The sequence below is a fragment of the Perognathus longimembris genome, chromosome 4 (assembly GCF_023159225.1).
Source record: "Perognathus longimembris pacificus isolate PPM17 chromosome 4, ASM2315922v1, whole genome shotgun sequence".
NCBI classification, from domain to species: domain Eukaryota; kingdom Metazoa; phylum Chordata; class Mammalia; order Rodentia; family Heteromyidae; genus Perognathus; species Perognathus longimembris.
The window spans coordinates 36,902,700-36,918,592 of record NC_063164.1 but is presented as its reverse complement, the minus strand read 5'-3'; the positions used below and the strand labels follow the sequence as shown (position 1 = coordinate 36,918,592).

General features: G+C 37.9%; 1 protein-coding gene across 1 annotated transcript in view; it reads right to left on the bottom strand.

The window, feature by feature from the left end:
• The window catches only part of Stat4 (signal transducer and activator of transcription 4), a 100,313-nt gene extending 85,598 nt beyond the window's left edge, over positions 1-14,715 (bottom strand). The window contains exons 1-3 of the mRNA XM_048345068.1: positions 14,647-14,715; positions 11,912-12,040; positions 9,384-9,528 (exon numbers count right to left, since the gene is read on the bottom strand). Of these exons, the coding sequence (XP_048201025.1) occupies positions 9,384-9,528; positions 11,912-12,039 (273 nt within the window). The 5' untranslated portion in view covers position 12,040; positions 14,647-14,715. The remainder of the gene's footprint in view (positions 1-9,383; positions 9,529-11,911; positions 12,041-14,646) is intronic.
• Between the last annotated feature and the right edge of the window lie 1,178 nt (positions 14,716-15,893).

The following is a 15,893-nucleotide window of genomic DNA, read 5'->3' as shown; positions in this document are numbered from 1 at the left end:
ATTTTTGCATGTCTATTTTTAAGAAGCATTGTTGGAGATCTATCTATCTATGCATCTCTATATAGAGATATCTATATATCCCCCTTGTAACAAGTTGTTTAAAAGACAGTAAGTATAATATTAACATGTATCAACAAAAAGAGAAAAAACTTAAAAATAATCCCTCAGCCTGGCTTAGGAAGCATGAAGTTTGCTGGCTCAGTAACTTCTGAGACTTGCCTACCTTTGCTCTAACACCTCAAACCAAAGTTATTCACAAGTTAAATTTAGTAGAGTTAAAAAGTTAGAGTTGGGCTGGGGATATAGCCTAGTGGCAAGAGTGCCTGCCTCAGATACACGAGGCCCTAGGTTCGATTCCCCAGCACCACATATACAGAAAACAGCCAGAAGCGGCGCTGTGGCTCAAGTGGCAGAGTGCTAGCCTTGAGCGGGAAGAAGCCAGGGACAGTGCTCAGGCCCTGAGTCCAAGGCCCAGGACTGGCCAAAAAAAAAAAAAAAAAAAAAAAGTTAGAGCTGACATCTATTGTTATTAGTTTTCCTGATAATATTCCTAACAATTATATGAATGTTGCAAGCATCAAGAAGTCAAGACTATCCTAAAGAAAAAGAACAAGATGTATGGACCTTTAATATATCACATTATAATTCTGTAAATTAGTTGTATAAGTACAAGGAAAGATGGATTAACAAAGAGCCACATAAATACAAGTCACCTGATCCAGGGAAAGAAATACTATTGCAATACACTGACAAAGATATGATTATATCAGCAAATACTTCAGGGTCACCTGCCTTATCTATATGAAAAAATCTTCCTTGATTTCTGGTCATATACCAGACACAAAAGTCAATTCCAAAAGATCAAACTCTAAAAGGTTAACACAATAAAGGTCTCAGAAGAAAACTTTGAAGATCATCTTTCTGATGGAAACAAGCAAAAGATTTTAAAGACAGTGATCAAAACACACTAAGCTTAAAGCTTTTTTAAAAATATATCTCATTATAATTAAGGGCTTTTGTTCACTAAAAGATGTCATTTTCAGAAGGCTGAAATGAAAGTCACCACCCTGTAGAAGAAAAGTACTTATGATACATGTATTCAAGAAAGGACTCATTTTGAGGATATAAAGGACTACAATCAATAAAAACAAAGCAATTTTTACATGGGAAAAATGTCAACAAGCACTTAGAAAAGAGGATATTAAAATAGCCACCTAACATACTATTCTTAACCTGCTTAGTCATCAGGAGAAAGGAAATGAAAATTACAATGAAACAGCACTACAAACACACGAAGATGACCCAACTAAATAAAAACTGACAACATAAGTTGGTAAAGGAAGTAGAGCCACTGAACCCACAATGCCTTTTGTGGTAGTGTAAATAGTTTGAAGACTGTGGAAATTTGGGTGTATCATCTCCTAAACCCAAACATTCTACTTCCAGGACCCTATTCAAAAGAAGTCCTTATACCTACTCAAAGACACAAATAATAATACTTAAAAGTTTTAATCATAATATCCAAAAGCTATGTATTATAAATAATGTACAAAATTTGTACATTAATTAGACAAAAAGTATGTTTCCACTCACATGAGAATGGATAAGTTGCATTATATTTTTATCATCAGTTACAAAGCTATATATAACTGATAAAAGAAAAATATCAATGTATACACCATTTGGATAAATCTTACAATGGAGAATATAAATAATCCAATCCCAGAAAATCATTCTGTAAATTTTCATTTGTATGAATTCCAAGACAGCCAAAAGAAATCTACAGCAGTGTAAATCACAATTATTGTCATTTTGTGAGTGGTATAGACTAGGTAAAAATATGGAAGAGACTTCTAAGCATGGGGAAAATTCTGTATCTTGACCATTGAGATGTCCATCCAAGATTTGAGTATAATACTCTGTGTATACATTTTTAAAGTGATGCACTTTGCTCTAATATTGTGCAGAAATATGATACAATATTAGACCTCAATCTATAAATCTTTCAGTTTGACTGTTACTTTCTCCTGAAAGCAGAGTGGCCAGTTACAAAGTGGCAGAAATCCTCCTATGTGATTTCTAAGTGAACCTCTAACAATCACTGTCATTGTACTGTATCTTGGTATGTGAGGAACTTCAAAATCTTCTGTATTCCTTTCGTTCAAAGAGTGAGAACTCTTGACTTACTTAGTTCCTGGGGAGTTAGTATAGGTTCAGAAAGATCACTTCCCTTCCCAAGGTGAAGCCTAGTTCTTTCTTCCTCTTCAGAGTTAGTGTACTTCCTCTCAGCTGCCAGATGCTCACTGTCAAAGACTTCCTCAGCATTTCCTGCTTCTAGTCCCATCTAGCCTGTCCTTCTCTCACATGGAACTGTGGTTCTAAACACACTCCTTTGCAGAGCCAATTCCTTCCATCCTCACAAGAAACTTCAGCAAGAAAAAGATCATAATGTAAATAGCACTTATGGATCCTGATTAAACTACGCCTGCAATGGTAATGCTTGTTCCGATAGTTAAGGGTACTCATTGCAATAAAACAAGATTCCACTTTTCATTTATTATGTAACACACAAAGCCCCTGCTGTGTGCAGGGTTTTGTGTAAAGCACTGAGAATAAAAAAACTAATGCACTCAAGTTCATGTTTGTAGAGGAGACAAGAAAATATACAGTCATGTTAGTTCTAGTTACTATTAGCTTTCTACTGCACATCATGTAGAATATATCAAACTCATTTTGTTACCCTGCCTCTTTTCCCAAATCTAATCTTCATTATACATCAACATCTTTGTAATCACCCAAGTTAAATGGCTAAGTCCCCTGTTATTTTTCACTCTTGCACACAGTTCATATTTATTCACTCAGTATACGTCAATTTTTTGTGCCAAATTATCTTAAAACTCTGTGACACATTTTTCATCACCATCACCACTCAATTAGCTCAGTGGATGAACCTGATAATCTAGAATCAAATTAACCTAATCCCAGAAGATTATCCTGTAAAATTTTATTCACATGACTTTCAAGTCAGCCAAAAAAAACTACAGCAGTGGCTGTCATTTTTGTGCATGGGGTTTGTCTGGGAGAACAGGAAAGACTTTGGGGTGTGGGGAATGTTCTGTACCTTTTCACTGAAACTTTTAATAATTTCCAAGTAGTTCTCCTAGTTCTCCTTTCTATGCCTGTTTCTCTCACCTTACATGGAAATCCCTGCCTCTTTCTATCCCTTCTATCCCTTTCTACATCTCTGGGAAGACAATATTGTTTGTATAAAAAGTTAACTAAATGACATGCTTGGCTACAGAAAGCCAATGAGATAACTTTAAATATAAATCCTGATAGATGTGATGTGATTTATACAAGGAAGTTGTCCTTTTATTTAGCATATATATAACATATGTGTTTACATATAATTATATATATTCATATAGCATGACTTATTTCTCCATCCCCATATCTGTCTACTGAGGCACAGATTCTCAGATAAAATAAGAAGACCAGGTTCTTCCAGTCATGGGTATATAACTGACACCATTTTTCAGGTATCATCATAGCTCTTGCTATCTGTGCCTATATTTATTCCTCATTGAGCTCACTGAGCCAGCTGAGGGTGAGATTATGATACTCTCAACCAAAGTGGGCAGTCAGAAGATTATGGTATTAGACTACACAAGATCAGTCATCTACAATCCTTCACTCTGAGTTTCAATTATTTCTTTTCTTTTTTTTTTTTGCCAGTCCTGGGCCTTGAACTCAGATCCTAAGGACTGTCCCTGACTTTTTTTTTTTGGGGGGGGGGGGCCATTCCTGGGCCCCAGAATCTGTCCCCTGAGCACTGTCCCTGGCTTCTTCCCGCTCAAGGCTAGCACTCTGCCACCTGAGCCACAGCTCCCCTTTTGGCCGTTTTCCATATATGTGGTGCTGGGGAATCAAACTGAGAGCTTCATGTGTAGGAGGCAAGCACTCTTGCCACTAGGCCATATTCCCAGCCCCCTGACTTCTTTTTGCTTAAGGCTAACACTCTACCACTTGAGCCACAGTGTCACTTCTGCCTTTTTCTATATATGTGGTGCTGAGGAATCAAACACAGGGCTTCATGTATATGAGGCAAGCACTCTACCACTAGGCCATATTCCCAGCCCTGAGTTTTAATTCTTGAAAGGGACTATTTGATGAAAGATAGTAGTCTGTGGAGAAAAAAATCTATTGTTCTCAGATCACTTCCATAGAAGGTAAGACTAAAGACTCCTGGGATGCCTTGTAACTTAGAAAACCAACATCTCTCCCAAATCATGTACTTCTCATTGGTGATTTAAAATGGATATCTTTGAAGGGATTGGTTTAGACCAGTTAAAGGCAATTGCTCAGTTCCTATGAACTAAAATTGCATACTAACTACCTCACTGATTTCATTATTACTCATTTAAATCACAATTTTAAAACATAACAAGTTTTGAACTGGTTTGGAGTATATTGACTTTGTTTACAAGAAATATATATTTATTCTTCCCATTTTATGCTTTTGTTTATTAAGCTTGCTTTTACAAATTGTATATAAAAAGTGAAACTGGAAAAAGGAAAAAGCCTTGTGAACTGTCTCCATCTGGGTTTAAGTATCTCTTAGATAAGTTTGCAGATCACAATGGATTTAGAACTGCATAGACAGCTTTTTTATTGGTCTTTATCTCTATGCCATGGGAACAACTAAAATAGGAAACTATTTTGAGAAAAAATGTAAAAGCTTCTAGCAAAATGACACGGTTCTCCTATAGTGGTACTCCCAACAAGTGAAGTCAATAGATGGACAAAGTCAACAAATGGCATTGAGTATCTTCATATCTTTCCCCACTGGGAAGTGTTTCTGTATGGAGTGGTCAGTTATGTCATTAAAAGCTGTAGAAATCTAAAGTTCTTCTTGGCTATGGGCTGTGTGCTGGGTTGGAAGTTCCTCTGTGAGCTTCTGTTACATTCATTGGGTCAGCAGATACTTGTAGCTCATACAATTCATCCAGGAACTGATGGAGAAACTGGTTGCAGTGCCTGGGTGTGAGCTACAAGTACCTAGGAAGACATGCTTCTAAACCAGGTCTCATACCTGACTTCTGTTAAATAAATAGTTTAAGGTACTTTTTCCTTTTGCTATATTACAGTTAGTATTTATATTCAGGAATATAAAATCTATATAGTTAGGATGATATGAGGACATATCAAAAAGGAGCTGAAATGATGATAACTTTCAGTATACAGGGTTAACTCTTCTTAGAGAGAAATCTAGCTCTGCATATGGTTTTAATAAAGCACATATTCATTTAATGTTTTGGTTTAGAAAACCTTTGATGGTTCCCCACTGCCTAGATCTAGATTTAGTTTAATACTAAACTTCCACATAAACCTCCTTTTAATGTTCAGTTGCCTCACTTGTTTGCAAAGATAGACAATCTCAAATTGTCATGTGCTTGCTCTTGCTTTTCTTTTTATCTAAGATTTCTTAAATTGCTCTTTTAGAACCACTTTGAGTGTTACCAACTCTGAAAGGTATGATCATAGATACCTCTACCCTGATGCTTATCATACTCTATAATAAATATTTGTCTGCATTCTAGATTGCAAAGTCTTTGACCATAATAGCTTTGTCAAAGCCTTCTTCACTTTGTGACTTCAGGTCAATACATACTAAATACATACGAAAAGTAGAAGTACAATCTGAGTAAGAGAACCAGACTAATAAATGCTATGTGGTAGTCTCATTGAATACCAAACCAAACTATATAAGCTCTGTTTTTTACAAGTCCCCAACTGTCATCTAGAAAGCAAATTGCTCACTATACATATTCCATAAAGTAGCCCCCGGCTCTGGAATAAACTTTATGGAAAGGCAGAATTTGGGCAGGTATTATGGATTTATAATGATTTCATTAACTAATTAGAAGAAAGAATAATCTAGTCTTGGACAAGATACAAAATTGAAGGAATCTGCACAAAATGATTCCTGAAAGAAATTTCAATTTAATTTCACATTTAATTGTCTTGGTGCTGTGTGGCCAGCACATTGAATTACAATGCATACCATCCACCTTCTGTTGGCTATTGAAAATAATTCAGCAAACAAAATATGTTTTGGTGGTACTGAAATTTGAACTCAGGTCTTTCTCAATCTGCTTCCTTAGCTGGCATTCTACCATTTAAACCATGACTCCACTTCTGTTTTGCTTGCTGGCTGTTTTGGACTTGGAATCATGCATATTTTTCTACCTAGGCTGGCCTTGAACCTTGATTCTCTGGCTCTCAGCCAGAAAAAAAAAAAAAAAAGTTAAGATTATAGGTGTGAGCCACCAGCATCCTGCAACATTGGTTTATACCCTTAAAACACAAGTGCTGTGATATAGGCACCAGGCTATCTTAAAAGAAGACATATTTTGTATATTTGGGGGTAATTACAGAAATAACTGTGTCATGAGTGACAAATTGGCTGCCACCTTTGAATAGCAAAGTGGGAAGGAAGACTAACCCTTTCACTCAGAGTTATACAAGGTGGCTGCAAGTTTGGTTCCATTCCTTGGCTGTGGCACAGAAGGAAGAAAAGAGGGGCTAATGGGTTAGTAGATACAATCTGACAGATTCACATGAGAGAAGACACTGGGTAAAGCAAAGGTGTTTGGATATTTTTTCTTTTCTTTTCCTTGTGATATTGTAAAATGTGTCAGTACACCATGGTACCCTCACAGTCTCAGTGCAATGAATATTCAGAGTCAAACAATGGATTTACAGACTACACACAAGAAAGGACCCACCCTTGGTTCAATTTTCAAAGAGTTCTCAGCTTTTAACACACAGAAAGGCCCTCCAAGTAAAGGGCCACAGTGAGATGTGGGTGACAGTAATCCTCACCCACCGACTTAAAAACTCTCACTGATAGAGACATTATAATAGTCTAAGAAAAATCACTAACCACAGAATGATACCAAAACTCTCAACCAAGTGTTCCAGTTGGTAGAAAAAATATGTCCCTTATCAGATGAAACTGCTGATGCCTCTTTCCCCTGCTTTACTGACTTTTGAGGAATAGCTATATGGTTTTGTAACTTAAAAACTAAAACACATGAATCATGAAGGGCTTTTATTTTTTACTATAAGCTTCATAATTTCCCTCATTTGTATTTCTAGTACTTAACATGTGAGTCAAAGCTTAATAACATAATATATAATAATATAGCATTAAAAATATATAATAGGTGCTCAATAATATTTGTTGAGAAAATAAAAAGCTTTTTTTCTGTATAGCATCTACAAAAGATGGTACAAATGACATACAGAAATGAAAGGATGAATTCATTCACTAGTTAGCAAGTGATAACTAAAAGAGAAACATGCAAAAACATTAAAGATGAGGGAAAATAAGTGCTCATCCAATATTATTGTGCTTATTTCTATGAAGTAGGTTTTGAATTATTTCGTATTTACTTGTATTTTTAAATGAATTCAATTATTAAATTAAAAATATGCACCTTTTGCCTTTTTTTTTTTTTTTTGGCCAGTCCTGGGCCTTGGACTCAGGGCCTGAGCACTGTCCCTGGCTTCTTTTTGCTCAAGGCTAGCATTCTACCTCTTGGGCCACAGCACCACTTCCGGCTTTTTTCTATTTATGTGGTGCTGAAGAATTGAACCTAGGGCTTTGTGCATGCTAGGCGAGCACTCTTGCATTGTTACGTTCCCAGCCCACTTTTTTTTAATTGTGGAAGGACTTAAAAATTCCCCAACTATAAAAGTCTAATGTTAAATACACTCAATTCTGTAGTGTCCAGGCGTGTTTATACAAGTAAGCAAACACAATAAATTACTTTCCAGCTCACTAGTGCGTTTTCTGTATATGTGGTGCTGGGGAATCGAACCTAGGGCCTCGTATATCCGAGGCAGGCACTCTTGCCACTAGGCTATCTCCCCAGCCCCCCTTTTGCCTTTTTTTGAAGCCATTCTATCTGAAGGAGAAAGAAAGGAAATTGAATAAAGAAAATGTACGTGCAAGACAGTCCAAGAACAGGGATCTGGAAATTATAATTCTAGGTATTTACTCAAATGGACTGAAATTTTATATCCACACAAGAATCTGCACATGAATGCTAATAGCAACTTTATTCAGCATTGCCAAACATGAGTAAAACTTGGTACTTCCAATTGAAGTCCAAGGGAATATTCCTATGTTATTGTGTGTGCTGGTTCTAGGGCTTGAACTGAAAGCCTGGGTGCTCTCCCTAAGCTCTTTAGTTCAAAACCAGTGTTCTACTACTCGAGCCACAGCACCACTTTTGGCTTTGTTTATAGTTAACTGGAGATAAGAGTCTCATGGACTTTCTTGACTGGGCTGGCTTTGAACCTTGTTCATCAGATCTTAGCTTCTTGAATAGCTAGGATTACAGGTCCTAGCCCCTGACCCAGGAAAGGAACATTATTTAGTGGCAAAAAGAAAGGTGTTATCACACCATAAAAAATGTAGAGGAAAGTTAAATGCTTATTGTTAAATGAAAGAAGTCAGTTTACAAAGGTTATATGCTGATGGATGAACCTGTATGACATTATAGTAAAGGTAAATTGTACAGAGAGTAAAAAGATTTCTAGGCATGAATAACTGAAGTATAGAAGATTTTAGGCCAATTAACTCTTCCCCACTATGCTGTAGTGGTAGGCACACCACATTACATATTTGTTGAAGTCCATAGAATTATTGGCAGAAAAATGAATCTTTTTTTTTTTTTTTGGCCAGTCCTGGGGCTTGGACTCAGGGCCTGAGCACTGTCCCTGGCTTCTTTTTGCTCAAGGTTAGCACTCTGCCGCTTGAGCCACAGCGCCACTTCTGGCCATTTTCTGTATATATGGTGCTGGGGAATTGAACCCAGGGCCTCATGTATACGAGACAAGCACTCTTGCCACTAGGCCATATCCCCAGCCCACAGAAAAATGAATCTTAATGAAGCCTTGTATTTTAAGTTGATAAGAACGTATTCATACTAGTTCAGCAATTGCAACATATTCATAGGATATTTCCATTCATTTTATGAGTGAGAATAATACTAACTCTAATTGTTATAAAGGGACAGAAGCAGGGGAGGGTTGGACAATAGTCAGAAAGTACTGTCTTATAAATCCCTGTTCCAGTGCTATTGAACTTGATGATGACATGCAAACAATCCACATAAGTAACACTTATCTTAGATTTAAAATTTCATGAAGAATAAACCCCTCTGTAAAGTTTTAAACAATGAAAGAATTCCAAAAATGTTATGCCCTTAAATCTGGCTTAAAAATAACCTCAGGATGCATGTTTGACTCTCTTTACTAAATTTAAGCCTTACAAATACAAATATTTTCAAAGAAATAGAATGCTTTCTCACCTGAAGAACTTTTCTAATTCTTTTTAGATTGTGTATCAAGAGCAGGTTTTTCTCTTTAGAAACACGGCCTAACTGTTCATCCAGTTGTATCAACAAGTTTTGGAGGAGAATTGTTGCCATGGTTTCATTGTTAGAAGCTGCCTCCCTAAAAAACAAAAGTATTATTACTCACCAAGAAAAATCTTAGTAATATATCTACGTTTTTGCAATGTGAATTTTAAAATGTTAAGTCTGCTCCACAGTAATAACCACTTAGAGCTTTGTGAAAGCACACAGGAAAAAATTCAACATCACTTATCATTCAGAAACTATAAATCAAAACTATAGATACCACCTCACATTTATTAGGATGCCAATTATCAAAACCAAAGAAACAAAACAAAATAGATGATGTGTGTTGGCAAGGATTATTACAAAATAGAAACCTGTATTGCTGATGAGAATGTAAAATGGTACACCATTGTGGAAAACAGTATGTAAGTTACTCAAAATACTAAAAATAAAATTACAATAAGAGCCAATGATTCTACATTTGGACATGTTTGCAAAATAAATTGAAAGCAAGGACTCAAACAGATAAATACGTGAATAGCTCTGTTCACAGCAACTTCATTGCCAGTAGCAAAAATGGGAAAACAATCCCCATGTCCATTGAAATGAATGGACTGAAAAAAACATGAATAGTTAAATGAAATGTTATTTGACATAAAAAAAATAATATCTGTGCAGCCAAATGCCAGTGTCTCATACCTGTAATTCTAGCTACTCAGGAGGCTGAGTGCTGAGTTTTGAAGTTCAAAGCCAGACTGGCCAAGAAAGTCCATGAGATTCATGTTCAATTAACTACCAAAAAAATGTGGAAGTAGAGCTGTGGCTCAAGTGTTGAGTAGACCTCTAGCCTTGAGCCAATAAACCCAGGGAAAGTATCCAGGACCTGAGTTCAATCCCCAGAACTGGCACAAAAAGAAAAAGAAATAAAAGATATTCAACAATAGCATGAATCAATCTGGAAAACACTACACCAAGTGACCAGCATACTACTGCTTCAAAACATGATATTAAAGGACAAAAACTGTATGATTTCACTTATATGAAGTAGCTAAAATATTAAAAAAAAATACAACAGCAGAATGGGACTGGGGTTGGGAAAACTGAAATTATTGTTGCTTGAGTACAAGAGTTTCAGTTGGGGAAAATGAAGTTCTGTGGATAAACAATGGTGGCAATTGCATAAAAATGTGAATAAACTGAATGCCACTGAACTGAACTTCAACATCACAATAAAAAGATGATTGAAAAATACTCAGTACACCTCTGTGATAAAGGAAGTGGGAATGTGGAGGAAGTCCAGGGGTCAGGGGAAGGAACAGAAAACACAGGGAGAATGATGGAAGAGTTGACTCTGGAAAGGAAGTGCTAGACACTTAGATGGACATGTCCAATTGTAACCCCCTGTAAAACCTTTTGAAGTTCAGAAAAAGCAAAAATAATAACAATAATAAGATAATTGAAGCAAAAAAATTAAATGTACAAGGTGAACAGTGCTTTTGTGATTTGTGCATAGTTTCTCATCAAAGCAGCTCTTCAGAAGTAGTTCACACCTACAAAGGCCCATTATAGTCAGTACAGTCAATGCCTTGAAGTTGTTCCAATTTTGATAGGGTAGAGAAAACAAAGGCCAAGAAAGGTATTGAGAATACAAGTCTATTAGATGGCTAGCTGGAGCAGGATGAGGCATGTGCAGGGGTTGGGGAATGAAAGCTTCCAGAAAAGGTGAAACAAGAGTTCTTGAAAAGAACATTTCATTGATCAGTGTGCTATCAAGATATCACATTCTTGGGGCTGGGAATATGGCCTAGTGGCAAGAGTGCTTGCCTCCTACACATGAAGTTCTCAGTTCGATTCCCCAGCACCACATATATGGAAAAACGGCCAGAAGGGGCGCTGTGGCTCAGGTGGCAGAGTGCTAGCCTTGAGTGGGAAGAAGCCAGGGACAGTGCTCAGGCCCTGAGTCCAAGGCCCAGGACTGGCAAAAAAAAAAAAAAAAGATATCACATTCAGTCTGTGATAAAGACATAACAGTATCTTTTCTTGGTTAAGACATAAAGTATTCAGGAGAGTTGGTTTACAAAAAAACAATACATCAAAACCACCAAGGTTTCATCGATGCAAAGGTTAACAGTTCTTTTCTTCTTTTCTGTGCTGGTTCTGGGACTTGGGTGCTGCCTCTCAGAAACTTTTTTTTCTTTTCTCTTTTTTTATTTTTGCTCCAGACTAGTGCTGTACCACCTGAGCTACAGCTCTACTTCCCACTTTTTAAGTAATTTATTAGAGAAAAGAGTCTCATGGAGAGTCCTGCCCAGGCTAGCTTAGCTCTCCTCTGTTAAGAAAGCCTTTTAAATCCTTGAAGAATTCTTCACCTGAAAAGAATTTATCTACTGAGTCAAATGCAGATCATATAATAAATCCACACGGGCAGAGCATAAAGCATTTGTACAATCACTTCTAGGGAAAATGTTCAATCATACCAGTCTTGATTTTCAATCCACTGGGCCAGCAGATGTCGTATTTCCATAGGAAAATTGTCATCATAGAATTGATCTACTTGCTCCAAAAACTTGATTTCTAACTGTTGGACTTGATTCCATTGAGACATGCTATAAAAAGAAGGGATAAAATAATAGTTTTTAAATATTGTTGGTTGGTAGTAACTATATGTGTTTCATTGCTAGACTACCACTTGAGCCTATAAACTGCTGGCCTCTTTTGCTTTTCTTAATTTTTGAGTTACAGCTTCATGCTTTTGCCCCGGGCTGACCTGAAACCACAATTCTCTCTACCTCCAGAATATCTGAAATGAACCACTTTACCCAACCCTAAATTTCTCTACTTTTACAGTCATTCAAAGACAGAAAAATGCTGTTTTGATTTAGCAATTCCTCTATTTTTTCATAAGTTATCACTAATGAACAAGGCAGTGTTTTTCCTCTGCCCCCAAACCTCATGTTACCTTGCTTAGCATAACCATTTGTTCTGTTCCCTTCTCCAGGAAGCTTTAACTGTACCCCACAACCAAATGTACAGTTTCCCAACTTTTTATAGGAATCTGTATTCTCAACCAGCTGCCCTCTTCTTGTCCCTTGCTGAACTATTAGACTCTGAGTGACTTACAGATAATACATGCATAACACTGGCTATCACAACCAAGACTATGCTAAAACCTCTATTTCATGAAAATGCTTGAATGATTTTTTCTTTATTTCAGATTTGTCTGGTTTCTAGAGTCAGCTGAATGTTCCTAAATTTTGGTGTGATTCTGTATTAGCCTCTTGAAGAATTTCATACATTTATTTTCATGGGTTTATAGTTATATCTGTTCAAATGCTTCTAGACCAGTAAATATATTCACCTCTATAGTGATCTACTATATCTAGGCAAAATTTTTTAAGTCTACCTCTGATTTGACTGGTGCGTATCTGGATAGTACTTGGTAGCACCTTTAAGTAACCCTCAGGTTCCTTAAAGAGGAACAAGCCGCACTTGACACATATTTGACATCTTGTCATAAAACAAAAAGTACATGTTTCCTCCACATAACCCCACTCCAACCAAGTACAGAGGCTGTGAACTCGTTCTTGAACTCCAGAAAACTTACATGATGTTGTCACCTAAAATTACCACACTTCACTTTCTTCTAATGTAGAATTTTTACTGTTTTGTCAGAAATACTAGGTCAGAGAAAGAAACTTTTAGATTATTAATCACCACAATATTTCAACATATTGTAAAGAAAAGCTAAGGTTTACTTATGCTTCTACAACAACCTTGACAGTAAGTTTCATATATGCATTCTTCAGGTTTCATAATGAACCATTTTTGAGCATTGTTTGCTTGAGCTCTCAGTAAGTCATCGAAAGTCATAGAAAGAAAACTATTTCTGATGGTTTGTCAAAGAGAAAGCAAGTAGGGGAAAAGCTAACTTTAATTTAATATTACTTTAAATTTATGAAACCTTTGCATACTTCAATGCTAGGCATAATGTAGGCAGCTCAGCAAATGTTATTAAATGAAAAGAGACTAGCATTCTTAATGTTATGAATAGGGAAGTGGATTGCAAACATTCAGTTTCAAAAGTTAAAAACAAAAACCTAAGGACCAAACAGGTAAAATGACTTCTGCCCAAGACATACAGTTCCTAAGGATAGACCTGAGGTCTCCCTCTGCAGAACTTTCCAGATCCTAGCTGAACATGCCATTACACATAAAACAGGAATATCTCTTTCTAGGCTAGTATCAACATTGCCCTGCTATAGCTCTATCACTTTATTCAAGATAATGACAGTGGAGGGCAGGAACTGAAAATTGCATTGCAATTTTAACTCTATTGTTGTGAAGTCTTGGCTATGATTTGGATGAAAAATCTGTTTTCTAAGGAAGAATTAATCTATCTTAAAGCACTATGAAAACCTGAAATTCTTTTTCAAAGAGCTGAAATAAGAGCTGAGAAGGGGAAATAGCTTAAGACATTCTTGTCTGTGGCAAGCCTGGAGAAATAAATGTGTTCAGGCCTCCTGCAGGCCAGTGTGTTCTCTATGATAGAGGGTGAATTCTCTGTGCTAAAACAATTATGTCTTAGCTTCTGAAAATTGGATACCTATCTGTTTTGGGGGTGGGGGACATTTCGTTCCACCTTTTGAAGTCTAGTAGTATAGCCTTGGTTCTCAGAGCCTTGGCTTCTCAGATTCTTGCAAAGGAGGTGGCTTGCCCTAAGATCACTTATCAAAAACCACAATCACCCATTACCCTCGCAGAAGGCTTTTCTTTCTGAAGCTCTTATAAGCCAAACTCATGTCAGACTCTGTCAGCTCTAGCACTGGCTACAAAAGTGAAGAGGGGGTTCCTTTCAGCCCCCAGGACCCATCTCTACTGCAGCCACAACCTCTAGCCCCCGGGCTCAGCCTCCCTGGATTCCTGGCCTTGATTGGGAGACCTGCCCATCTGAATTTCCTGGTTGATCCTTCCTTCCTTCCTTCCTTCCTTCCTTCCTTCCTTCCTTCCTTCCTTCCTTCCTTCCTTCCTTTCCTTTCCTTCTTTCCTTTCTACCTTTCTATCTTCCTTCCTTCCTTCTTTCCTTCCTTACTGTCATCCCTCCTCGTTCAAAAGAAGCAAGAAGCCAAACTCCAAGTGCAAAAGAAAGCCCTATCTTCACCCTGCAGGAGCAGATCCTCCTGAGTAGAGGCTGAGTCTGCCCAGTTTAGCTTACCTGGCTCTCAGCCCAGGTCCCCGCAGCACAGCCCTCAAGGTCAAACTCCCTTCAGAGTCCCCAGGGCACAGCCACTGATGCCATGTCAGAGGGGGATTTGCATTTCTCCACCCACTTGAGGCTTTCCTGTGCGTCACTATCTGAGTCCAGGGACTTTACTTGGGTCGTTCCCACTCACTCTATTCTAGAAAGGCTTAAAAAAAAAAAAAAAAGCTGAGCCAAGCTGAAGGCCCTTTGCAGGACATCAGCTCCCTACTCCCTACTCTCAAGAGTATGAAGGCTGCCAGAAGAAATTGGAGGATCAGGGACATATACTCCTTTTTTCTTTTTCAGTGGTTTCCATACACAACCCAGGATCCTCTGAAAACTTACCTAGAGCTTAAGCCCTTGTTTCCTTGTGTTCCTAGTTTCAAACTCCACACATCCTGGTAGGGCAGCCCCTGGGATAGAAGCGGTGGGTAGCCACAATCACTAACCCTAAATTCATAAACCTCCAAACTCATAGACTTTTGTGTTTCAATTCTAGCCGGGTCTGCTCACTTGGAGGACAGCCTCCCCCAGGGGGTTGGGCCAACTCCTGCACAGGTCATTAATGTCGGCCCTCATGGGCCAGCATCCTCCTGCACTAAGAGCTCTGTACCTGGTTGGGAAGGGGGCAGGTGGATTCTTAGCCCTTTGTGACATGCACATGGTTCTAGAATCCCAGAGCTGGAGGGAGCCTTGTTCCAATCAGATTCTACATCCTGTTTCATGAAACTGAGGATCAGATACATGGCCAAAGTGACATCAGTGATCTTTTCAACTCATTTACTTAGAGTCACATGTGAATTCCTTGGAATGAAGTGAGAGTTCTATAAATAATTGGTAACATGAAGGCAAAGGAAGTGAAAGGCATAGGAAGCAAGGTAGAAGCATGGTTCAGTGTGATCACAGGCACCTAGAACCATCCACACAGGGAAAAGGCTTGCCCCACCACTCTCTGAGCAGCTGCCACATAAATGTTCCCTCCAAGGTCTCCTCCACTCCAGGTGACATGATTATTGTGCACTTCATTTCCACCTCTCCTCTCATCCCCCTCAAGGCTAATCCACCCTTATGTCAATTTTTTATTGCTCTAAATATACTATTCAGGTCAGCCCAATTGTCACTTCCGTCCAGCTCACAAGTGTCTAGGTACTCATTCTATGAAGAAAGTACCTAAGTCTGGTTATTCCATCCTAACTGGAAGTCTCCTTTTCTTCAAGCCA